The sequence below is a fragment of the Oreochromis niloticus genome, linkage group LG13, assembly GCF_001858045.2.
Source record: "Oreochromis niloticus isolate F11D_XX linkage group LG13, O_niloticus_UMD_NMBU, whole genome shotgun sequence".
NCBI classification, from domain to species: Eukaryota; Metazoa; Chordata; class Actinopteri; order Cichliformes; family Cichlidae; genus Oreochromis; species Oreochromis niloticus.
Genome location: NC_031978.2, coordinates 33,984,453 through 34,009,607, shown reverse-complemented (window position 1 = coordinate 34,009,607; position 25,155 = coordinate 33,984,453). Strand labels below are relative to the sequence as shown.

The following is a 25,155-nucleotide window of genomic DNA, read 5'->3' as shown; positions in this document are numbered from 1 at the left end:
TTTATCAGACATCCGCATATTTAGCGACAGTGCTCTGACGACGTCGGTCCTGCCTGACAGCTAGCCGGCTACCTAGCTAGCTAGCTGCCGCACTTGGCTGCAAATGGATAGCGAGGGGACTCTCTCTGTCGTTTCACCTCCCTGGTCTCTCGCAAATGCTCGCATAGAATCGGAGTTACAGCTGGATGTGGAAAAAATAACTGAGTTGTTTGGTGTGGAGCTACAACAGAGGCAGCTACCCACCGGTGTGTGACAGAAAGGACATGCCGCCAACGAGACATATGAGGCCGGGCAGGCGATTGCTAACGCGGTGGTCAATCGTGGATCAGGAAGCGAAGCAGGAGCGTGAGGTGAACTGAATTTCAGGTAAGAAGTTATGACCTGCACTCTATTTGGTCAGATATAAACCGAGTTTAGGTGTAGTTTATTTAGCAGCAGTTCTCTTAGGTTGCTGATAGCCGGCTAGCTAGCTAGCGCCGCTAGCATAGTTAGCTAGCACCGCTAGCGACCTTCGTGAAAAAGCACCCAGGCTTGGCTTATATTGAGGCGGGTGAAACTCGTGTCAGCACCCGGTCGCTCGCCGACAGTATGTGTTTAGCTGGACTTATTTTTCGTTTATATGGACCGATGATTTATTTATTTATTCATTTTAGTAACGGTATAAACAGTGAAAGGTGTGGATTGGCCAGATGTAAACTTCAAATATCTGCTCGTGTTACCAAGACATCCCATATTAGCGCTGATGTTTCGGTGCCTGCAAAGAGCTAGACAGGTAGCTAGCTAACCCGAGCTGGCTGTCTTTTGACTCAGGGTCATAGCTGGACTTATTTTTCGTTTTTATGAGCTGATGAGGGTTTTTTTTAGTAACGGTACAAACAGTGAAAGGCGGTGGATTGTCCAGATGCTGGTCGATGTGGAAAAAATAACTGAATTGTTTGGTAGTCGCTGACGCGGAGCTACAACCGAGGGCAGCTATCCACCGGTGTGTGTCAGAAAGAACATGCGGGAACGAGGCGGCGAGGTGACGCCGATCGACCGGTGGTAGATCGTGGATCAGGGAAACCGAAGGCAGGAGAAGCAGGCGGCTGCCGGTCGGAGCGTGAGGTGAACTGAATTTCAGGTAAGAAGTTATGACCTGCACTCTATTGGGTCAGATATAAACCGAGTTTAGGTGTAGTTTATTTTCGTGTGCTGACTTTTTACAATCAGTTATAATAACTCGTACTGCGTGTAGCTAGCACGATGGAGTTTCTATACAGCTGTGTGCGCGCTAAGTTACTGATGTTGAACTTTATGACAGCCTCCCCTGTCATTCTCTCGCCTGTTCAAACTTCAGTCATGAAACTGATCAATGATCGGCTTTTCTCTCTTGTTTGTTTATCGCGCTAAACAACAGCAGCACGTTTAAGCTTGATCAGCTGTTGTTAGAATTCATTTGATTTTAATTTTAGTATCAGCTGATGTTTGCTGGAGCCACAGCTGTAGAAGCGGCTGGTCGAAACCAGGAGATGACCTTACTGAATCATCAGAGCTGAACTGGTGATGGAGAAACAGGTTTACCTTTTTTTTAGGTGACATGAATGAGTTGAAGGGAAGTTATGAACTGTTTCTGAGAGAAATAAACACCAAGCTCCTTTTTTTATTTAGCTGACAGCTGGTAACTGTGCAGGGGCGATCTAGCAAAGCTTTTGCCAGGGGCCAGGTAGGGCATTAACAGAGAAAGGTGGACACAAAGATATACTTTTATTTCTTACTCTCATACAGGGAGTGCAGAATTATTAGGCAAGTTGTATTTTTGAGGAATAATTTTATTATTGAACAACAACCATGTTCTCAATGAACCCAAAAAACACATTAATATCAAAGCTGAATGTTTTCGGAAGTAGTTTTTAGTTTGTGTTTAGTTTTAGCTATTTTAGGGGATATCTGTGTGTGCAGGTGACTATTACTGTGCATAATTATTAGGCAACTTAACAAAAAACAAATATATACCCATTTCAATTATTTATTTTTACCAGTGAAACCAATATAACATCTCCACATTCACAAATATACATTTCTGACATTCAAAAACAAAACAAAACAAATCAGCGACCAATATAGCCACCTTTCTTTGCAAGGACACTCAAAAGCCTGCCATCCATGGATTCTGTCAGTGTTTTGATCTGTTCACCATCAACATTGCGTGCAGCAGCAACCACAGCCTCCCAGACACTGTTCAGAGAGGTGTACTGTTTTCCCTCCTTGTAAATCTCACATTTGATGATGGACCACAGGTTCTCAATGGGTTCAGATCAGGTGAACAAGGAGGCCATGTCATTAGTTTTTCTTCTTTTAAACCCTTTCTTGCCAGCCACGCTGTGGAGTACTTGGACGCGTGTGATGGAGCATTGTCCTGCATGAAAATCATGTTTTTCTTGAAGGATGCAGACTTCTTCCTGTACCACTGCTTGAAGAAGGTGTCTTCCAGAAACTTGCAGTAGGACTGGGAGTTGAGCTTGACGCCATCCTCAACCCGAAAAGGCCCCACAAGCTCACCTTTGATGATACCAGCCCAAACCAGTACTCCACCTCCACCTTGCTGGCGTCTGAGTGGGACTGGAGCTCTCTGCCCTTTACCAATCCAGCCACGGGCCCATCCATCTGGCCCATCAAGACTCACTCTCATTTCATCAGTCCATAAACCTTAGAAAAATCAGTCTTGAGATATTCTTGGCCCAGTCTTGACGTTTCAGCTTGTGTGTCTTGTTCAGTGGTGGTCGTCTTTCAGCCTTTCTTACCTTGGCCATGTCTCTGAGTATTGCACACCTTGTGCTTTTGGGCACTCCAGTGATGTTGCAGCTCTGAAATATGGCCAAACTGGTGGCAAGTGGCACCTTGGCAGCTGCACGCTTGACTTTTCTCAGTTCATGGGCAGTTATTTTGCGCCTTGGTTTTTCCACACGCTTCTTGCGACCCTGTTGACTATTTTGAATGAAACGCTTGATTGTTCGATGATCACGCTTCAGAAGCTTTGCAATTTTAAGACTGCTGCATGCCTCTGCAAGATATCTCACTATTTTTGACTTTTCTGAGCCTGTCAAGTCCTTCTTTTGACCCATTTTGCCAAAGGAAAGGAAGTTGCCTAATAATTATGCACACCTGATATAGGGTGTTGATGTCATTAGACCATACCCCTTCTCATTACAGAGATGCACATCACCTAATATGCTTAATTGGTAGTAGGCTTTCGAGCCTATACAGCTTGGAGTAAGACAACATGCATGAAGGGGATGATGTGGACAAATACTCATTTGCCTAATAATTCTGCACTCCCTGTATAAAATATTTAGCTTTTATTAAATAGTTATCTGAATCTTACAACCAAAGTTTGTATAATAATACACAAGATTGGCTGTAGACCATTGTTCATCATTCAGAACACTGTGTAAAAATAACAAAAACAAAAAGTGAATGCAAAAGTGCATAAATATTTATTTTACGTGTTTGATATGTGTGGCGGGGCGTGGTCTGCAGTGCCGCTGCAGGGGAGGTGGACCCACCTGAGGGGCATCTGCAATCACACCTCTCGGGCGTAGTCTGTGCTCTCTCGGCTGTTTTTTGGGTGTGTGTCGGGCTGTGAGTTGAAAAGCTACAGCTGGCTGGGAGGGTACACCAACCATGTGTGAAAAGTGGTCCATAACGTACTGGTTCAAAGTGTGTTCGTGCAAACATTGTCGGGGTCTGCCGTGGTACAGAGGGACTTCTGCTTATGAACCTGTGTGCACAGCGTCTGCAAATCGGGGCTGTACAAAGTGACCTCATCTTTACCCAAAACTGTAAGCTGTCATCTGTGAGGCGCGAGCGGTGTTTGTTTTTACCATAATTCATGGTGGAGAATGGCTGCTCTTCTGAGTTTTGCTGTCTGTAGCCGTATGAATGGAAAACTACACAGATTAGCAGCGGCATAGGCACACATAAAATTTCTTCTGAAATTTTCGCTTTCTAGTTATTATTATTATTATTCTCCAGTTTCCGCCTGAAATTTTGCAGCGAATCTCGCCCGCAGTTTTGAGACAAGCTTCATATATGTTACCTCATTTTGTGCGGCCGGATCTGGAATGGTGTGCTATGACTTTTGGTCTTTGTGAATGTTATAGTTTTTTAAATATTAATATTTTAGTGAAAATTTTCCCGCGCTCCTCTGCCGAACAGTTTTGACATTAGGGTTACATATGTTAGATCATTTTGTGCGGCTGGAGCTGGACTATTATGTCATGACTTTTGGTGTTCATGACTTTTATAGTTTTTTTAATATTAATATTTTAGTGCAAATTTAGGCCAATTCATCTTTTGGCGCCAAATAAACAGACTTCATTTGTGGTGTCTTGGCTCTCTCTAGTGGTATGCCGGGAGTGGTACAGCCTGTGTACCCTTATTTGGATTACCGTAATGATGACAATTTCAACGGTGCGCACAGCGTCGCTGCTTTCAGGAGCCCTTGGAATTTTTAAGGTTGCGCAAATCATTCAAAAGTTACGGTAATGCTTGGTGGAAAACTCAATATCCCACAATTCATAGCACGCCTCTACAGAGTGAACAATGGCGGCCACCACTTCGTTTTATATGTCTTTTATTCGTGTTTCTAGGTCACAAAATAAGCTTTTAAGATATTTTCAGGCGAGAATGTAGGTGTGTAAACTTCAAATATCTGCTTGTTTTATCAAGACATCCCATATTTAGCGACAGTGCTCTGACTACGTCGGTCCTGCCTGACAGCTAGCCGGCTACCTAGCTGGCTACCTAGCTAGCTGCCGCACTTGGCTGCAAATGGATAGCGAGGGGACTCTCTCTGTCGTTTCACCTCCCTGGTCTCTCGCAAATGCTCGCATAGAATCGGAGTTACAGCTGGATGTGGAAAAAATAACTGAGTTGTTTGGTGGTGGAGCTACAACAGAGGGCAGCTACCCACCGGTGTGTGACAGAAAGGACATGCCGCCAACGAGACATATGAGGCCGGGCAGGCGATTGCTAACGCGGTGGTCAATCATGGATCAGGGAAAGCGAAGGCAGGAGCGTGAGGTGAACTGAATTTCAGGTAAGAAGTTATGAACTGCACTCTATTTGGGTCAGATATAAACCGAGTTTAGGTGTAGTTTATTTAGCAGCAGTTCTCTTATGTGTTGCTGATAGCCGGCTAGCTAGCTAGCGCCGCTAGCATAGTTAGCTCGCGCCGCTAGCAACCCTTCGTGAAAAAGCACCCAGGCTTGGCTTATATTGAGGCGGGTGAAACTCGTGTCAGCACCCGGTCGCTCTCTATTTGGGTCAGATATAAACCGAGTTTAGGTGTAGTTTATTTAGCAGCAGTTCTCTTATGTGTTGCTGATAGCCGGCTAGCTAGCTAGCGCCGCTAGCATAGTTAGCTCGCGCCGCTAGCAACCCTTCGTGAAAAAGCACCCAGGCTTGGCTTATATTGAGGCGGGTGAAACTCGTGTCAGCACCCGGTCGCTCTCTATTTGGGTCAGATATAAACCGAGTTTAGGTGTAATTTATTTTCGTTGACCTTTTACAATCGTAATGCCACGGGAGTTTATATACAGCTGTGTGTGTACTAAGTTACTGACGTTGGACTTTATTTTATTCATTAGGGTTAGTTCATAGAGTTGCCGTACAAACGGAATCGTCCCACATTCAGAGAAAACATTATGATTTATTCTGTCGTTAGGAAGCCTCCCCTGTCATTCTCTCGCGTGTTGAAACGTCAATCATGAAACTGATCAATGATCGGCTGTTCGCTCTTATTTATCGCGCTAAACAACAGCAGCACGTTTAAGCTTGATCAGCTGTTGTTAGAATTCTTTTGATTTTAATTTCTAGTATCAGCTGATGTTTGCTGGAGCATGAAGATGAAATCAGGAGATGTCCTTACTGAATCATCAGAGCTGAACTGGTGATGGAGAAACAGGTTTACACTTTAGGTGACATGAATGAGTTGAAGGGAAGTTATGAGTTGTTTCTGAGAGACAAAGACCAAGCTCCTTTTTTGTGTAGCTGACAGCTGGTAACTGTGCAGGGCGGATCTAGCAAAGCTTTTAGGGGGGGGGGGGAGCTAGGGCATTAACAGAGAAAGGTGGACACAAAGATATACTTTTCTTTCTTACTCTCATATAAAATATTTAGCTTTTATTAAATAGTTATCTGAATCTCACAACCAAAGTTTGTATAATAATACACAGGATTGGCTGTAGACCATTGTTCATAATTCAGAACACTGTGTAAAAATAACAAAAAACAAAAAGTGAATGCATGTGTGAAAAGTGGTCTATAATGTAATGCTTCAAAGTGTGTTCATGCAAACATTGTCGGGTCTGCCGTGGTACAATGGGACTTCTGCTCATGAACCTGTGTGCACAGCGTCTGCAAATCGGCGCTGTACAAAGTAACTTCATCTTTACACAAAACTGTAAGCTGTCATCTGTGAAGCGTGAGCGGTGTTTGTTTTTACCATAGTTCATGGTGGAGAATGGCTGCTCTTCTGAGTTTTGCTCTCTGTAGCCGTATGAATGGCAAACTACAGTGATTAGCAGCGGCATAGGCACACATAAAATTTCTTCTGAAATTTTCGCTTTCTAGTTGTGATTATCATTTTTGCCATAATCGAGCAGCCCTAGTTGTGAAGTATTCTTAGAAGAATGAGGCAAACGTTTCCTCGAGGACCAAAGGCTTTCACCTTTGTGTATCCAATCCCAAGTTGTGTGTGTTTGGGTGCTTATCCCAGCTGTGAAGCGCAGGGGTGAGGAGTTGAATGTTGGACAGCTTTTTAAGTATGTGGGTGCTGTGAACCCTCACCATCCCCAAACATAGTGAGATGGCAGAGATTAGCATGCAGAACTAAGTCAGTGATGTACTTTTGCTGTGTTTGGAAAGCGGCTGACACGCTGGCTGCCAGGGAAACACACACTGCTCCGTTGTCTGCTCAAAGCACCCTCCCCTTTAGCCCAGGGTAAACTGAAACAGCCAAGATTAGTATTCATCCCTCTTAATGCTGTAGCTTATAATATAGTCATTAGGTGACTTGAGACTAAGCCATCCCACCTAACTGCTGTGATTTATTAAACACACAGAGGATTTGCTGTCAATGCAGTGTGGACATAAAGCGAACGTCACGTCTAAATACAGTGGTATCAGCTTATTAATACTGATGAGCTGTGCTGTAAGTGGTTACATTCAAACTGAGGGAGGGATGAAATGGGATGACTCTCAACTGAATCCTGCTTTCCTGCATTTAGTCCAAGTATCGGAGTTGCATTGCAGCCAGCTAGCATGTAGGCTCCTGTTGTTTGATTGTGTGTCAGTTTACCAACCTGTATTTGTACTCAGTGGGTAGCATAGGATGTGGTAACTATTTGCATGCTGGTGTTCCTTTTTCTTACTTATTTATCTGAGTGTTGTTTCTAAAGTCAGCACAGCAGCCTTCTCAGGGTGCTTTGTGTTGGAAGAGAGAATCAGACGATCTTCTCTGGTACTTTTAACAGGACCTGTGGAAAAACTGGGCTCAGGAATGGGCAGCACTCTGTCACACTGACTGGTGTGAGGCAAACGGAGCTGAGTACACACTTTCTGAATAGACTTTGTGACATGTTCAAGCCGTGACTCCCATCTAATTCTGTCAATATATCGATAACTATATTAACCAAATATCACATAACATGTGTGACAGTTGGTGTGTGTGGTATCACAGTGAGATGAATAATTATTCTTTGGCAGGGAAATGAAACAAACCCATCTCAGGTGTGATGTTTGGATTGTGGATGCATTTCCAGTTCGGAGAGTGGTTCTGATTTGGAAGATTTTCATGATGAAATCTGAATATGACATGTTAGTATAGACAAGGCAGCAGCAAGGTGGAAACTAAAGGTATTATTATGGGATATTGGATGTTATTACCCCTCAGAGTAATACCTGGGTGATTTAGAGAAATATAAATGGATGACTGAGCAGTAACACACTGAGATGTTTCATTGGATAAGAGGAGCCAAAAACAAGTTAAGAAACAGAGCTAGGTCCATGAGGCAAAACCAGTTAGTAATCCCTTGGTAACAATTTGATAACCTGCCAGCAATAAGAAGGTAATGTGTGTGCTTTAAATGATACTGACCTTATGGGCTACTCTTTTAGTGTAACAGGATTTTACCAGATTATAATGTTTAAATTAATCCTAACTTAGGCTACCAGCATTCTGCTCAGCTTAAAGCAGTAAAGTTAATATTTAGTTTATTGTTCTGACTTATTAAATGTAACGTGTAGTGTGTGCTAGGTTTGGTGTAATAAGCTGCAAATTGTAAAACTGACTGTTTCTGGTTAATACTACAAGTTTATTAAAGCAAATTTCAAGAAGCATGACAATTACAGGAAACACCTGTGGTACTTTCTGTGTAATTAGCAGGAATAAGGACTGTTTTTATTACTACTGAAAGTAACATTAGTTACCAAACGTAAGCACCTTTCTTCACCTGAGTGTTCAAGACATACCATCCATCACCTAAGGCCTGGTGCTCTGGGTAGTGAGGTCGGGGCAGCAACATTAGTGTCCTTTGAAGAGTAGCTAGGCTCAACCCATCTCCTACAGAGAGCCCAGCTTCTCCTGGAGAGTAGAGCCGCTGCTCCTCCACAAACTCAATGCTACTTTGGGCATAGATGTCACAGTCTTTGGTTGCCCTGCCTTTGTCTTTCCTCTTTAGATGTATGATTCACTTTAATCCAACTAAAGCTTTAAGTCTTTGTTGGGTTTTGTTTTTAATTGGTTCAGGTCAAACTGAATAGATTTAATTCAGTTTAGCCTGACATAAACACGGGTAATTTTAGAATAGGTGCTGACAGCAGATCTAAAAGTGGTTCTCTTAAATCAGGGCTGGGGAAGTCCAGGCCTCGAGGGCCGCTGTCCTGTAGCTTTCAGATGATGATCCAACACAGCTGATTTAAACGGCCAAATGACCTCCTCAACATGTTGTGAAGTTCTCCATGGCCTGCTAATGACCTCAACATGTGATTCAGGTGTGTTGACCTGGGGTGAGATCTGAAACCTGCAGGACAGCCGCCCTCAAGGCCTGGACTTCCCTGCCCCTGTCTTTAATGGTACTTGGTGATTGTGGAGAACTGCCTATAAGGAGATCTTTACAATTCAATGGTAGTTTTTCAGGCGCTGCATCAGTTGTTAATAGCGGCTGTGCGTTGTTTCTTGTCGAGTGCGCCTGGAGTGTGATCCTGTGGGGGAGTGGCATAGTGTGTGAACACAGTCAGCTTGCACAGTGTGTGGTTTCTGGAATCTCTCCCATTCCTTGGGAATGCCATTAATGGGGAGCTGAAGGAGAGCAGCAGGTGAAACAAATAAGGATGATAGCTACACAGACAGACACACACACACACACACACACACACACACACACACACACACACACACACACACACACACACACACACACCCTCCCTTACCCTTTAGTCACAACTTTAACTTTGTTTTTGTCGTCAGCTCTTGACCTAATGCCTCTTTTTGGCTCATGCAGACTGGATGTTAGTGCCAGCACTATCACCATGTATGAAAATGATCACAGTGGTGTTTCACACTAGTTTTTTTGCTATTCTATACACAACAGTCTAATTCCACATCATTTAGATGTGTGTGTCTAAAGGCACATGTAGAGTTGAGTATTTCCAGTGCAGCATCTTATTACCTATCAGCTGTTTGTTTTCTTGTCCTCATGCCTGCTGATATGTGGTGGATACTTTGACGTTCCCTGCATTTCCACTTTTCTTTAAATCATTCATTCTTTGACTCTGCATTCTTCATTTCTGTATCGTGGATAACTGACACGATCCAGTCTGAGCCTGAACACGTGTATTACTTTATCCTGCTGAATGACAGTCCACAGCCTTACCATGTACTATTTCCAACCTCACACACTCCCGGCTCTATGCGCTGTCGCTCCTGCTGCCCACCTGAAGTTTGTCCCCACCCCACCCCTTCCCTGCCCTGCATCATAACCAAGACGCACACTGACATTGGCAAGGATACATGGTTAAAAGATGGGATGGAAATTGTGCGTCTTGCTCTCCACTGTTTGTTTTTCTGGAAATAGAGGTGATAATATGAGCCCATCTTATCTGAAGGGCACCTCACTGTGATACTACAAGCAAACACTTATGCATCCAAATGAAATGGAGCCATTTGAATCAGGCGGCTGCACTTATGCTTTAAGAGATGATAGAATATGTCAGCAATGACATTTTACATGATGTTCAGTGTGCAGCAGAATATCTCCCTCTTAACACCCCTATTAATACAGAACCGTTCGTATGTGCTCAGGTTTTAATTCGCTGTGATAAAACATCCGTTATCTATAATCACAGTGACCGTGACTAGTGCTCATCCATCACAGAGGGGACAGCAGACTGTGAAACACATTAAGTGGACGCTGGGGCCCAGCCAGCTCCCTGCTGGAATAATGTAGTCATTGTGCAAAGTATGCACCATTGAAAATACATTTTATGTACAGGATAACAGGTGCAGAGCAGCACAGTGGCTGGCAGGCTGTGGCCTAGGCACGGTTTGGTAATAAAGTCATGCTGGCTGAATAATGCACCTGCTTCCTTTTTATTAGCTCTGCTTTTTAGACTGGAAACAGGATTCTGTTGGCAGCAGTAATAACTGGACATCATCTACATTTTTAGACAAATCAAAGATTTAAGGGAGGCTTAATGATACGTGCATCTCATATCTGAGGCTTTCTCACCTGACGGTAATAATGATAATATGCGACCTTCTCCAACCAACCTGCCCATAGCGCGCTCTCAGACTTTGGCTGAAAAATGTGCAAATTTAGTATTTTGTTCTTGGGTGGCTGGTGTCACTCATGGTGAAAAGATTTCTCAAATAAAATTTGTACTTTTAATTTCAGAGCCACATTTGTGTCTGCCTCCCTTTTCTGTGTCTCTCCCTGATGCAGACAACACTACCACGTTAACATGGAGCTACATGACTTTTAGTAAAATGTTAGATTTAAAAACTCTCTAGAAGTCATTTTCGAACAATTATAATTTGTTCTTTTCATTTAAGAACCAGCCCCACCGTGCACATTATCACCAACAGCTATGTTCACCCCCATTGCAGGGATCCTTAGATGGGACTGTTCAGGCCTCCATGGAGTGCTGCACAGAGGCTCTGCACTTTACACATAAGGATGTTATATTCAGTCTCGTAGTGAAGTATACGTAAAATATATACATTCTCCTCTCTGCCCCACTGAGCTGGAGGTTTTCAGTTGCAGAAACGTCTCTGTCTCAGTGACCCACACGGCAGCTTTTTCCACACCTCCCCCTCCTCTCAGTGGCTTTAATTGCTATAGCAACCGGTCCCCACAGCTGTGTGGTGATGTCACACTTTCTCTGTTATCTAAAGCTCATCATGGCTGATCCTGTAGGTGTGTATGTAGGAGTATTCATACACTAGCTTTAAAACAGATTAGCACAGCTGTATTACAGTCCATACATCCAACAAACAGCATTCAAACTTTTGGTGATTGGACAGGTGTTACAACCTTTCCAAAATAATAGGTCATAAATACTCAAATTAATAGGGTTAGGGCTATATATATTTGCCTTAGCATGTGGCGCCTCAGCACTGCATTCAGGGACCCTGACTCTTACTCGTAACACTGGTGGTTATCAGTGTGTGGGTCCGGGCCACAGCGTCTGTGGTAGAGGGCGTTTCACTTCTCTTGCTGCTGTTATAGCGCAGTTTATTTTGATGCTTTGACCTGGCAGAGCTCCCACAGATACATGACTCATCATCGGTCGGTTTAGTGATGATGACAGTTTATAACACAGGTTCTGTGCTGCTCTTACACACTTCCTGTCCATATATCAAATTCTTAACATCTCTGTTCAGTTTTAATAAATACAAATGACATAGGCAAACCTCACAGCAGGCCTGTCAAACCTATGGCCCAATTATACAATTATATCTGCCCCGCGAGATAATTTCATATGTCAATTATTAGTGTCCCGTTGGTGTGTGGGAGCCGAGTGTTCAGCCCTGCTGAGAATCAGTGCAAGCAGGGGTGGGACTCTATTTCAATGGGCACACCATGTGGCCAATCACATGCAACGACAGACTGGGATCATACCATTATGTAAAAGAGGAAAAGGGGGCAGACGTTCCAAAGACAGCAACTGTAGTGGTACAGGCCAGGTACACAGGGACATGGGGAGGTGGGTTTAAAGGCAAGCGTGTCGGGAGAACGTGAAGAGAGCAGCTTCTGACTGCATTTCAGTGATAACGGGGATGAGCTGAGCGCAGAATTTCTTAGGAGCTGGCCAAATGGAAAAAGACTAAATGTACAGTTATTGAATGTTCCATAAAATAAACTATATGCAGAAGTGTGTGCATGTTACCACACAAAGTCATTAAGAAATAAACGAGTAAATGACATAAATGTTTCTACTTTACAAAGTTCTGTTTATTTACGACTACAGTGTAAAACCCCAAAAACTTTTCTGTAATTTTCCAGATGTGTTTATGATAAATGAAGAGTCGCGCTGACAGTTGGTTTGGTTGTCACAGCAGCATTTTCTTTATCATGTAGAAGAACATTAAACATAGACTGTGTCACAGGGATGTGGTGACCTCTGACCTCTGACTGACAGACTTGCAAAGGAAAATGAGCAGCATGAAGTAGGCAGTGAAAGGATGCTGCTGATACATGAACGGGACAGTAAGTGCTGACTGTGCACTGATGGTCATGAGCAAATGTAGAAGGGAGAAAAACGCCACACTTTGTTGTGTTTGTGGCCTCATTTATATCTGTTCTTATAAATAGCAACAAATGTCTAAAATCAGCAGACGTCTGCAATGTTCTGGTTTATTTCCCACAGAGTCCAGTCAGCCCTGTAACTCCCTCTTAAAGGGATACATGGAAGTTAGTGAGTCTCCATCATTAGAAGAACTCCATGTTGTGCTTAGATCCTGCGTTTTGGGATTGTAGAGCTCCACGACTCTGTTTAGAAAGCCTTACAAAGACACCACAGTGATAAACAGAGGCGTGTGATTTTGTCTCCATTTCATTTCCAGCATTTGCTTTCTGCGTTTGTCCTTTTTGTCTGAACAGTGTCTTCAGCTCAGATTCATCTGCTGTAGTTGCTCCCTGTGCTCTAAGCTTTTCTGCTCCAATGCCAATAGATGCGCATGTGTTAAAGATGGCCTCTGTTGTTCAGAGAGTTTGCCTCATCCTGATGTGCTCTCTGGGGGCAGAGGTTCACTCCCGGCTCTCTTCCCTTTCTTTGCGAGGGCCATTTGTGAAGGTAATGCACACATGGCTGGATCCTCTGCTACAGCTCTGAGCAGAGAGACGAGCTCCAGCAAGTCAAGGTAGATGGGATCAGGCTCATGGTGAATCATAATGGCTTCATTTCACAAACTGGTTTTCTTTTTGTCTCCAAGTAAGTTCAACTCCAGTTGGACTTGTGTACAAGATAGACTGTATCCAGCAAACACAGCTCATAGAAGGCAACACGCACCTCTGACTGAAAACTCATTTATTTATTGTAGTTTGGTCAGTGTCATCCTGAGGTCAGTCTAACCTTGGCTGCAGCTATAATTATTTATTTTCCTTGACTTCTCAAAGCCCACAGAGAGGCTCCATTCAGCCCTGTGTTCACTGTTGGATGGTCTCTGATGAAGTCGTCTTCAGGATCTGCTGACAGCAGCCTTCCTCCACTTAAACTAAACGTGTTTGAATATAAAGTAATAAACCACTGACACCCTCCTGTAGAAAGCTGATGGAGCTCTCAAAGCAGCAGACATATCATGATCTCTTACTAAAAGTAAGCACCGAGGCTTTCTGATTGCTTCTACAGACATTTGTGAAAGAACGGCTCTCAGGACCCGTGATGGGATGGGTTTCCATAACTGCTACATCCAGGCCTTACATCACCACGTGCAGTGCAAGCCACCACTGTGGTGTGAAAGTGGTGTGAAACAAGCCACCACTGGACTGTAAAGCAGTGGAGACATGTGAGAAATGATGCTTCTGACAGTCTGATGAGCAGCACCTGACTGCACTGTGGTGGTATGGTGTGGGTTCTTGTAGTCGGGCTCTTAGGCTACGTTCACACTGCAGGTCTTAATGCTCAATTCCGATTTTTTGATCAAATCCGATTTTTTTGTCTGCTTGTTCACACTACAAATAAAATGCGACAGCTAACGCGCTCTAGTGTGAACGCTCAAAGCGGCCCGCATGCGCAAAGGAAGATGTCACACACAACGCGCTCTGTTTAGACCCAGAGCAAACAGTATTGTTTGACTGATGGTCCTTAATATAAAGACTTCGGACTTTACGTTTCCCAATTTTTGCTTTAAGTTATTTTGTTATTTACATAATAATGTAAATAACCTAATAATGATCCTTATTGCTGTTTTAGAGGAGCGGTGCTTCAAAGGATAGTTGCAGATTTCTGTCAGAATCTGCAGATTATACAGTACAAATAAAATGTTCACGTTTCTCCAACGTTGTCTTCCCGACAGTTTCACTAACATCTACACTGGATGGCCAGGAAGCGTTCGCGATGTCTTCTCCGGAGCTGATAATTGGCGTCTGTCTTGTGTCAGTGACGTGAAAGACGGATTTAATGCGACATGACCGTTCAAACAGCAGTCGCTTTCTAAAACATCGGATATGTATCAGATTCAGTACCACATACCAAAGTGACCCAGATCGGATTTGAAAATATCGGATTTGTGCCGTTCACACTGTCATACCAAGATCGGATACGGGTCGCATAGGGTCAAAAAAATCGGATTTGATGCGCTTTCGCCTGCAGTGTGAACGTAGCCTTAGTTTCACTCACACTGCTGCAGCACACGGAGACAGCTTCCAACGTTGTGGGAAAAGCTTTCAGGCTCTCGAAGCACACTGAGTGGGTAGTGGTCCTTTCTAAATATGCTCTTAAATCATTTTATTGATTCATTTTACTTATTGTTCATCACTTTGATCATTATCTGTTGTGTTTAAATGTGTGATACAAAAAACTAGAGTGTTGGTGGCCCTGCGGTGATCACGGAGTCTTATTGTTGTTCCTTGGTCGGGTTTTGCAGATTGACTCTAAAAACACTGGTGGAGGTAAAAATGAAGAAAAATAGATCAATGTGGAGTATGGAGCCTCTTTGCCCAAATGCTAACCTGCCTACTGTTAGCACACTTCTCTCCCTGCCTTTGCAGTGCGTGTATCAAATATCTTCCACCCTCTTCGTCATCCTCTCACCGTCAAGTAAAACACAGGTCGGAGCCTCCCGTCATGTTAATTCCTCATCGATTTATCAGCACAGCTGTTGGCACAAACCATCGTTTCGAGTGTTGGGGGAAACTACGTGAAACGTTGGCCGCTGTTGCTCTGGATCGTGACAGTGGTAAAGCCTTTGCAGAGGACCGTGTGCCTGATTTTGTGTGCCTGTATTGTTTTTCAGAGCTGTCAGATGTTGAACCCAATGTTTTCCTGAGGCCTTTCCTAGAAGTTGTGCGCTCCGAGGACACCACCGGACCGATCACAGGCCTTGCTCTTACCTCTGTCAACAAGTTCCTGTCTCATGGCCTTATAGGTAAGAAAATCCTTACCTGTATATGAAAATTACCTGGTTTCCAGATAGGAGTGGAGCGGCTTCATGTGAAAACTAAACATGCTGATGAATGTACTCAATTCTTAAACAAACCCAAAACTTGATTCATGTCCAGGCTGAGAAAGCATGGTTTCCCAGTTTAATCACATTTCCTTCAAATGGTGAGACTGGTGTGGGAGTGGTTCTCTGGTGGTCTAATAGTAATAACAGGAGGGTTCCTAGTAATTAATTGATTAAATAGCAGAAAAACAGTTAAATGTGAGGTCAGACGTGTGTGTGTAAGAGCCATTGAAACCATGAATTACATTCTTCAATATTCAGATTGTATGTCAGATGTTGTCATGTGTAGCACACAGTGTTGGAATAGTGGCTGACTGTGGTGTGCTAGCACCAGCAGCCTCCTTTTTTCTAGTTTAAATCCAGGACAGAATGTGGCTGTGTCTGTGTAACTTGGTTCAGCAGATGAAAGAATACGAATACTTGGCTGAAGTGATTTTCTTTATGACGCCAACAAGAGAGGAAACCAACTTCAGGTGAAATCCAGGAGCGCAGTCGGCCCAGGAACGCCTGGAATGTTTCGGTTCTTCATAGCTGATGCAGAATGAACTGGAGGTCGCTGTCATTATTAGCCTCATCAGGGAAATATGGCCCAGTGTGAAATGCAGCAGGGTCTGAGGCAGCGTGATGGTGCTGTCAAACAGCTGTAGGCACCAGTAAGAGCTAGCCATTACTACAGTGTTTCACCCTGCTGGGAAACTATCTCGGTGCTCGCTTCTTTACATTGAAGCTTTCGTGTGTTTGAAGGATGTGAATAAAACTGGGGAGCAGCTTCAGTCGGTGCAGAGTTGCAGGGCAGTCGACAGAGGTGTTACTGATGGATAGATGCTGAGTGAACGCCAAATGAACCTCGTGGTTATGGAGCTCCAGTCCTTCCCTTATGTGTTTGAACTGACTGTACTCTGTGAAAATGTACAGTAATGCTCAACTCACTGTTAATGCAAGTGAAGCTGGTAATCCCATCTAGGCCAGCTAAGGAAAAACCTGATACTTAGACGCTGCATGTCATTATGTAGCTGAGCAAGTAGAAGATAAATGGACAGAATACTCAAACATGACTGTTCCAGTCACATACTGCCATCTGCTGGCCACACAGACACCACAGAGTAAGACTTTGGTGGGTTTCTGTTTTCTGGATGCAAGTTTTCCTCACTGAGCGTCGTGTTTGCCTGTGAGTCTGTGAAGCTGCCTGCAGTCAGACAGATGCTGCATAATGACAGGCCTGTCTAAGTGCAGACAGAGAACAGCCTGCGCACGCTCAGGAAAAACGTAGGAGTCACACAAATATGATACAAAAACAAAAAGGTCAGCACACTGTGGGGCTACAATGGAATACAATTTAATAGTGGAATAGTCTACAGACATCTACGTGGAAATGACTGTAAGACGCACAGATACACACATTTTAATTTTACTCAGAGAGCAGTGGCTCCTCTCTCTGTGGTCTGAGGTTTCTGGCACAGAGTGAGCGGAAACTAAGCCTGGTTGTTGACAGATATCCAGAAATGGGGTCTATTCGCTCTCATCTTATTGCTCATCTTTCCTCCTCTGCCCCTTCTGTTTTCTCAGCTTCTCCTGTAGTCAGCAAAGTCCCACACTGTGCTGCTAGCAGCCGCGTGGTCACTGGACCTCACAGGGCTCAGAGCGAGGCTCAGCCGAGGCTTAGGCTGCAGGGACTGCCAGAAGAGATGAGCTTAGAGTACAGCTGAAGCCTGCCTGGGGCTGAGGCTGGAATAAACTCTTATTTTCTTAATAAACTGCCTGTTATAATGAAACAACAAGGCCAGTTGCTGAATCTCTACGTCAGAGCATTAAAGAAATTGAAATGAGAAAAATGAGTGAAAATACAGTCAGAGTTTTTTGGACACATGCTCAGTGTATGAAAAGCTCATTGTAATTCAGCCCACGCTCTGTGAAGAAAACCATAGCTCACAGTTAGCAGTTAGCAGAGCAGCCATGGTGTGCTATTAGGACGACGAACGGTGAACAAACTGTGTTCAGGAACAGAATGAGTATAAATCCAATAAAGTAAGTGTTCCCTGTGTGTGGTTTGTCATGCAGAGTGCAGCTCGAGGTCTTTTTGTGTGTCCCTGCCTCTGTGCCCACTCTGTTACGCCACATTTCAGATTGTGTGTGTTTGGACACAGTTTGATAGACTCGACTTCATGTGGCAGCTGTTTCAGCCCCCTGTTGACTTTGCACCCCTGCTACACACACACACACACACACACACACACACACACACACACACACACACACACATATACATTGAGCCTCTCCTTTCCTCAGTGTTATTTTAAACCCCCCCCCCCCCCCCCCCCCCCCCACCAAAGCCCACCTTTGGGCACCACTTGCCTACGCTCTGTGCCAGAGGAAGGATTAGTGTTTTATATCACTTCTGTCTCTCTGTTCTATCCCCATGTGGCACCAGTTTCTCTATGTGGGTATTGGATGTTTCCAACACGACCTCCACGGTTGTTGTCACCCTCGACTCTGGAGGGATGTCAGCATGACTCCATCTCCCTGGACTTTTCTGAAACCAGTTCTCAGCCTTAAACAAACGTCTGACTCTTGTTCTTCACACCATCTGTCAAAGAGCAAATTCCCAAGAAGCGTCCTTAACTTTAATTACATATCATGTAGTAAACACATGTTCAGAGGGAAAGGTTCTGTCAGAGTCTTAATGTTGACAGGCTGCATTGCTGCCTTGCTGGGATAGTCCTAATCTTTCCCATCCCCCCCCCCCTTTGCTTATTAGTTAATGAATTGCTGCTCGTGAGGGTGGTGGGAAAGAAAAACAAGATGGCTCAGGCACTCTGGTTTCAGAAACGCTGGGGTCTATTGCTCTGCCAGGAGCCGGTGGATGTAAGCTGTTTGTCCAAGCTTACGTTCAATAAAGGGCCACATCTGTCACTAGATCCACGGTTTGAAGCACCGTGTCGATGGATGCTGTTTGAACATGTCTTCATAGTTGCTCATTTCACCAACAATCATTGCCACCACTTGTTGGATATCATGGCTCAGACTGTATTTATGTCACCACTGAACATCTGGCAGACATTGATTGGAGGAAAAATGCTCTAACTGTAGAACTACGTTAGTTTGTCCAGTTACCTTTGAGACTGGGGAACGGTGTACTGTATGAAGTTGCACTAATTCCTAAATGGTTCATGCAAGCAGAAACTCTGCACTTAATTCATGTCATGGTTTAGGATATTTATACACTGCTCATACCAGCAACACAGTGCACATGTGTAGGGTTCCTAATATGTCCTTTTAGTCGAGATGGGAGGCCACATCAGTTCAACCACTTGCTTGTTATAAAAATGTAAAAGCTTTTAAAATGATATATTTATATACATTTCATATATATTTCAGATTTCAGATTTAAACATTGTTTTAAATTAAGAAAGAAAATCTGGTGAATGAACTCATGCAGTACCTACATGCCCACCAAAGGCAGCAGTCACTGACCTCACTGCAAATACATTATGGATGTGATGGTGGACAGCACTCTAAGAGCTCCGCAGAAGCAGGATTATTCCTGTTCTGTCAGCACATACCGGAGCAGCTTCTTGAGCCTTCGGTGCAGGGTACACACGTGTGCCATGGATTTACTGCATTATTTTAAAGCATTTTCAAACATATATACGACACTTTAAGGTGCTCTGTGCTACATATTTTTTTAATATGCTTGTGTATCCTGCTGTGTGCCACAGTTTTCTGCAGTAAAAATAATAGTTGATTATTAATAAAGGAAATATCAAAACTGGCCATCATAAGTTTTGAGATCACTGAATCAAGTCTTCCTTTATTCAGCCAGCTGTGCAAAACCTGAAGATGAAGAGGAGACTATGTAGCATGAAGTCCGGTCGAGCTGGACCTCATCAATGAACGCGTGTCTGAGAGTCAGTTTCTCTTCGGCGCTGCCTTCAGTGGCGACAGTGTGACTGTTTGAGAACCTTCTGTGTTTGTTGTCTGTTGGCAGATGCTAACCACGAGGCAGCAGCGGAGGCCATCGAGAACATGGCAGACGCCGTTACGCACGCTAGATTTGTAGGAACAGACCCGGCCAGTGATGAAGTTGTCCTTATGAAAATTCTACAGGTATGTCCCGTTTGTTTGGTCAGCACTGTCACTGCCATTATAGTCTTTGACTGTCATCGTCTTAGAAGGTCATGAACCACAGTATGCATGTTAGTACAGTTATACCTGCTGTTTCAGGTCCTGAGGACTTTGTTGCTGACACCAGTGGGAGCCCACCTGACCAACGAGTCTGTTTGTGAGATCATGCAGTCCTGCTTCAGGATCTGCTTTGAGATGCGTCTAAGTGGTAAGTTTATTTGCAGCTAATTCCAGGAAGCGTTGCATTCTTATTTGAAACAGTTTGATCAAGTTTTACTGGCATATTCCAGCAGCTGCTTCACAACACAGTATTTCACAGCTTGTGTGTATGATTCCTTTGATGCACAGTGTTTTTTACATTTTACATCATTTCACCATTTAATGCCTGTGAAATTGTATTCAAACAGTCTGAAAGTGAAGAATAAAGCTAAATTAATAAGAATATTAAATTGTTCTGACCCTGAGGACTCGACACTAAGTACAGTGTTTGTGTGAGATTAGCCTCAGCCTGATAACAGAAGACATTTTCACATCTTATTCATCTTGTTTGACGACCTGTTCTTTGGCTGTACCGCTGTGTTCTGTGAGGTTCAACTAGTCCAGTCCTGTTGTTGACATAAAAATATCAAATTATGTCTTAAACTGTCTCCACCCAGAGACGTCTTCTCTCTCTCAGTTTTTGGTTCTCATGTCTCTAATGTCTGTGTGTGCAGAGCTCCTCAGGAAGACAGCTGAACATACACTGGTTGACATGGTGCAGCTATTATTCTCCAGGTAAATAAATGAGAGAGTAGTTGTGTTGGTTGTTTGTTACAACAAGCTGACCGTCTTTAATATAAATGAGAAAGGTTGTAAGACAAACACTCTCGTCTTGGAAACTTGTTAAAATAAATGTCCATAGTAAGTTTCAAAATGCCAGAGATACAGGTTACACTTCATGGCAGAATCTTCAGAAGTGGATGCAGAGCTTTGTGAGCTGGGCCCTTTAGCTTTGGGCTCACTGACAGGCTTTGTATCCACATTAAGTACATGATCACAAGTTCAGTAAGATCTGTGAGAGAAATGGTTATTTTGTCTTAAATGTTTGTCTTTTGACCAGAACACTCACCCCAAGCTGTTGTTACCTCAGTCTGGTTCTTCCAATGTAAGATTCTATATATGAAGTTTGACAAGTTTATTCTGATATTTAAAATGTAAAATTATTGCGTAGCAGCCACTTCATTGTCTAATCTGGGTTCTCAAATCATGGCTTTTTGTCAGTCTCCACTTTGGCTTTAATAGAAAACTACATGAAAATGAAAATTATCCTCTTAATTTTATGAATCCTCAATAACAAAGATGGACACATATAAGTGGTTCATATTTAGTCGCATCTGCTGTGACCAGTTGGGATGAGAGGAGGAAGACATGCTGTGGAAGAGAGCCAGTATGACTCAGTGCAGAGAGGTCTATTAACACATAGGGAGTGAAGAAGAAACACCCAGTGCATCATGGGAATCCCCGGCAGCCTACGTCTATTGCAGCATAACTAAGGGAGGATTCAGGGTCACCTGGTCCAGCCCTAACTATATGCTTTAGCAAAAAGGAAAGTTTGAAGCCTAATCTTGAAAGTAGAGATAGTGTCTGTCTCCTGAATCCAAACTGGAAGCTGGTTCCACAGAAGAGGGGCCTGAAAACTGAAGGCTCTGCCTCCCATTCTACTTTTAATGTATAATGTAAATTATACTGTGGAACATAATTAACCTGAGAGTGAAGAAGACTCCCCAGTTACACAAAGAAACTGGACTCTGTTCTGAGATATGCACTGCAGTACAGTACCTGTAATACCTACAGCATGTTCTAATCGCTCTAATAGGATATTATGATCAACAGTATCAAACGCTGCACTGAGGTCTAGCAGGACAAGCACAGAGATGAGTCCACTGTCAGAGGCCATAACAAGATCATTTGTAACCTTCACTAAAGCTGTTTCTGTGCTGTGATGAGCTCTGAAACCTGACTGAAACTCTTCAAATAAGCCATTCCTCTGCAGATGATCTGTTAGCTGTTTGACAACTACTCTTTCAAGGATGTTTGATATGAAAGGAAGGTTGGAGATTGGCCTATAATTAGCTAAGACTGCTTATGCACTGTTCCAATGCTACTACGCACGTAACCCCAGCATAAGGGGTTAGGGGAAGAGGATAGAATCTCCAGCAATCCAGCCTGACAGTAAAACAACTTGTAGCTCGGTGTTCCAACATTCCGAAGAAGCAACTGCTAGCACAACTAGAGATCGATGAGGTACAGGGGGGCCAGGATGTCAGGTCAGAGGGAAGATAATATCATCCCCACCCAGGATTGGGTACCAAGCCCCAGATACAACCGAAAGCCTGATGAGTGCGAGAGAGAGAAAGGGTCATTGCGAAGCTGGAATCTCGAACCCTCCGTGGCCAATTGCCAAGACTATGTGAAGTACCCTGGAGATCTGCTAGAAGATGTGAATGCAGCATCACGAACAATCCTTACTGCGACCATCATCAAGACTGAGAAGTTGATCTACATAACGGCAGCAGTGATCACAGAGATGAACACCAGGAGCAGTAGCCTCTTTGGAGGAGGAGACTAGAGGCCAAGATCGAGGCAGTGTGGAGGGAAGTTAGCCAAATTTCAGAGCTGCAGAAAGGTGCGATATAGAAGGCGGTGCCTAAGAAGTACAGGTAGCTGTCCACACCTGAGGCCTTGGAACCGGCCAGGCAAAGATTCACAGCCTTGGCCAGCTGCTTATAGAGATATACCAGAGAGATGGAAGACACAACCCATAACAACAATGCTCCGTAGCTAGTGGATCTAAGAGCAGGCCATATCTACCTGAACAGGATCCAGTAACCACCACAGTGGCAGACATTCATAAAAAGGATCTCAGGTATGAAGAGTTGAACAGTGCCAGGCTGACATGATTCAGGCTGAAGAAGCTGACTGTACTGCTTCTGGCAGCGCAAATGAACCAGCTGCTAGTGTGAGACGTACTAGCTAATGGCTAACTGAAGGCTGGACTGTCCTGATCCCCGAAGATCTCCAGTAGGGACCTGTACCATCCAACTGCCGGCCAATAACCTGCCATTCATAACGCACAGTTCAGCAGCATGATTCATTATTGAAGAATGGGATTAATGGCTCCAGGTTCCTGTGTTTGGACAGTTTCTGAAATTTTGCATTAAACTGTGCTCAGATTTAACTGCAGGTGTGCTAACTGAGTATGTGTGTAAGAGAGGGTAAAAGTACAATGAATGATGATAACCTAAATTATGCTTAATAGTCTGTGTCGCCATCATTAGGATGAGATTAGAGGAGATGTTTTTTATTTATCTTCAAGTTGGGAGATCCTGATGTTAGAACAGATACAAAGAAATGTAATTCCACCACAGCACATACGTAACAAATACCAACACTAACTAGGAGTTGTAAGGCTAAGGTATGTTTGACAGCTCCACACAAATGCTTTGGATGAAAAGATGCTCTTTAGCAAAGGTTGTCTAGCCTTGGTCTAATCAAACGCCCCTCTCACTCACTCACAGCACCATCGTCCACACCTCGTGTTTAGGAGTGCCAGTCACATTTGGTCACAGACAAAGGGATGAGCCACTTGAGCTGCATGCCGTATGATCTGCATATAGATAAAGCTGCTCTCTGATTCAGCAGCAATGTTCCAGCCCCCATAAATATTAAGCACACACACACATCACGCACTGAGAGTTAGCATTGCCAGCAATGCCACATAGAAGCAATCAGCAAAAGCATGTCTGCTGATGTGAGTGACACGGACTGCAGCTGGATAACAAACAGAGCTTAAATTAAAGGTGTGATTTGTTTCACCTCCTCCCTGATGTTGTGCATTCTTAACTAAGACTATTTGACATGGGATTTGTTACAAAGCGCTAGCTTATCTTCCTTTCAGTGAAGTCCAGTATTAGGTTTTGCTGAGGTTGTTGCTGTTTGCTGCCAGTTCCTCCTAGCAGTCCTGTTGTTATTTGCTGCCAGGACTCTTGTGGCATCTTGTTATCAAGTCCTCTTACAAGACTTTACTGTGTGAGCATAAATCTCCCTAACAGACATTTCAGCACATGAGCAGGTGCTATGAATGAGTCTGGACTTCTTACTCTATTGTTCTCATCCTGCACTCTCTCACACACAGACACACACACGTCTCCCAGCTCATTTCCCTCGTGTTCAACCCCAGCCCCCTGCTTGTCCACAGACCCTGGATAATAGAGATGTGAGTCTGGGATGCCCTCCACCCTCACCCACCTCCATCAGAGAGTAATGAGCAGCAGCTCTGCTCAGTCTTAGATTGGCTGCTGAAAGTATTAAGCATGTTAATCTGTTGGACCCACAGATCATCCAATAATCGTGCTTACAGAACAACACTATTAACGCTGAGCTAATGTCAGGAGAAGGCTGCTGGCTCACACACACTCTGGCTGTGTGTGCGTGCGTGCGTGCGTGCGTGCGTGCGTGTGTGTGCTTGGTTGTTGGTGAGATCTCATCATTTTCTAGTGAAGCTTTAGCTTCACAGAAACCTGGTGACACACACAAACACACTCTGTATGTGATGCCTCACATTTGTGGTTTGGGCTGAATGTGCTGAGACTCTTACAGTAATATTTCCTCTTAAGCAGCTTATCACAGGCTCTGTGTTTAGTGTTATACGTTTCTTCATTTTGTGGATTTTATTATTTATTATTGTACTTTTGTAGAGTTTTAATCAAAAAGTCGTTGTTAGTGTTTTGTGAGAGTTAAGGCTGCCCTTTGGTTCAGGGCTAAAGGATGCATTAAATAACTTTAAAGCAGTGTCCTTGTATGAACCAGTTACCACCTCTGGGCCAGTATAAAACAATTATTTAAATCTGTCTAAATAGAGGTAGAACTTTTGGTGTTCGCACGTGTGCATCGCACACACACATACACGCTAATAAAGGAATGGCTGTGACTGCTGTGGCTTCAACAAATTGGTCACTGGACACTTTTCAAAGACTACCAGTCAAATTTGATTGAAAACAGCTTTAATTTGTTTTTCTTTGGCTCTGTCATCCAGATACATTACATTTGCTGTAATGGGCTGTTAACTGTAGAAGCTACCTTTCCCTCGTCTTATTCACCAGGGCTCACCACAGCAGGTACTTATGTATATTTGATTTGGCAGATTTTCCTTATTGGAAGCCTTTCCTGGATATTTGGAATTGAACCAGGGATTTTCCACTTGATCGGTGAATGTGTAATCCCAAACACTATGGAGCCACTGCACTGCATTCTTTAATAACTACATTTATTATAATCGTTAAAGCTGT

The 25,155-nt window shown here is 43.7% G+C and overlaps 2 protein-coding genes across 11 annotated transcripts in view; one reads left to right on the top strand and one right to left on the bottom strand.

Annotated features, from left to right (window-relative positions):
• rasgrp3 (RAS guanyl releasing protein 3 (calcium and DAG-regulated)) overlaps positions 1-25,155 on the bottom strand; it is a 562,943-nt gene that overhangs the window by 195,247 nt on the left and 342,541 nt on the right. The gene's annotated exons all lie outside the window — the stretch shown is intronic.
• The window catches only part of gbf1 (golgi brefeldin A resistant guanine nucleotide exchange factor 1), a 72,801-nt gene that overhangs the window by 14,573 nt on the left and 33,073 nt on the right, over positions 1-25,155 (top strand). Inside the window, exons 2-5 of the mRNA XM_025897436.1 lie at positions 15,497-15,628; positions 19,692-19,810; positions 19,928-20,036; positions 20,542-20,602. Of these exons, the coding sequence (XP_025753221.1) occupies positions 15,497-15,628; positions 19,692-19,810; positions 19,928-20,036; positions 20,542-20,602 (421 nt within the window). The remainder of the gene's footprint in view (positions 1-15,496; positions 15,629-19,691; positions 19,811-19,927; positions 20,037-20,541; positions 20,603-25,155) is intronic.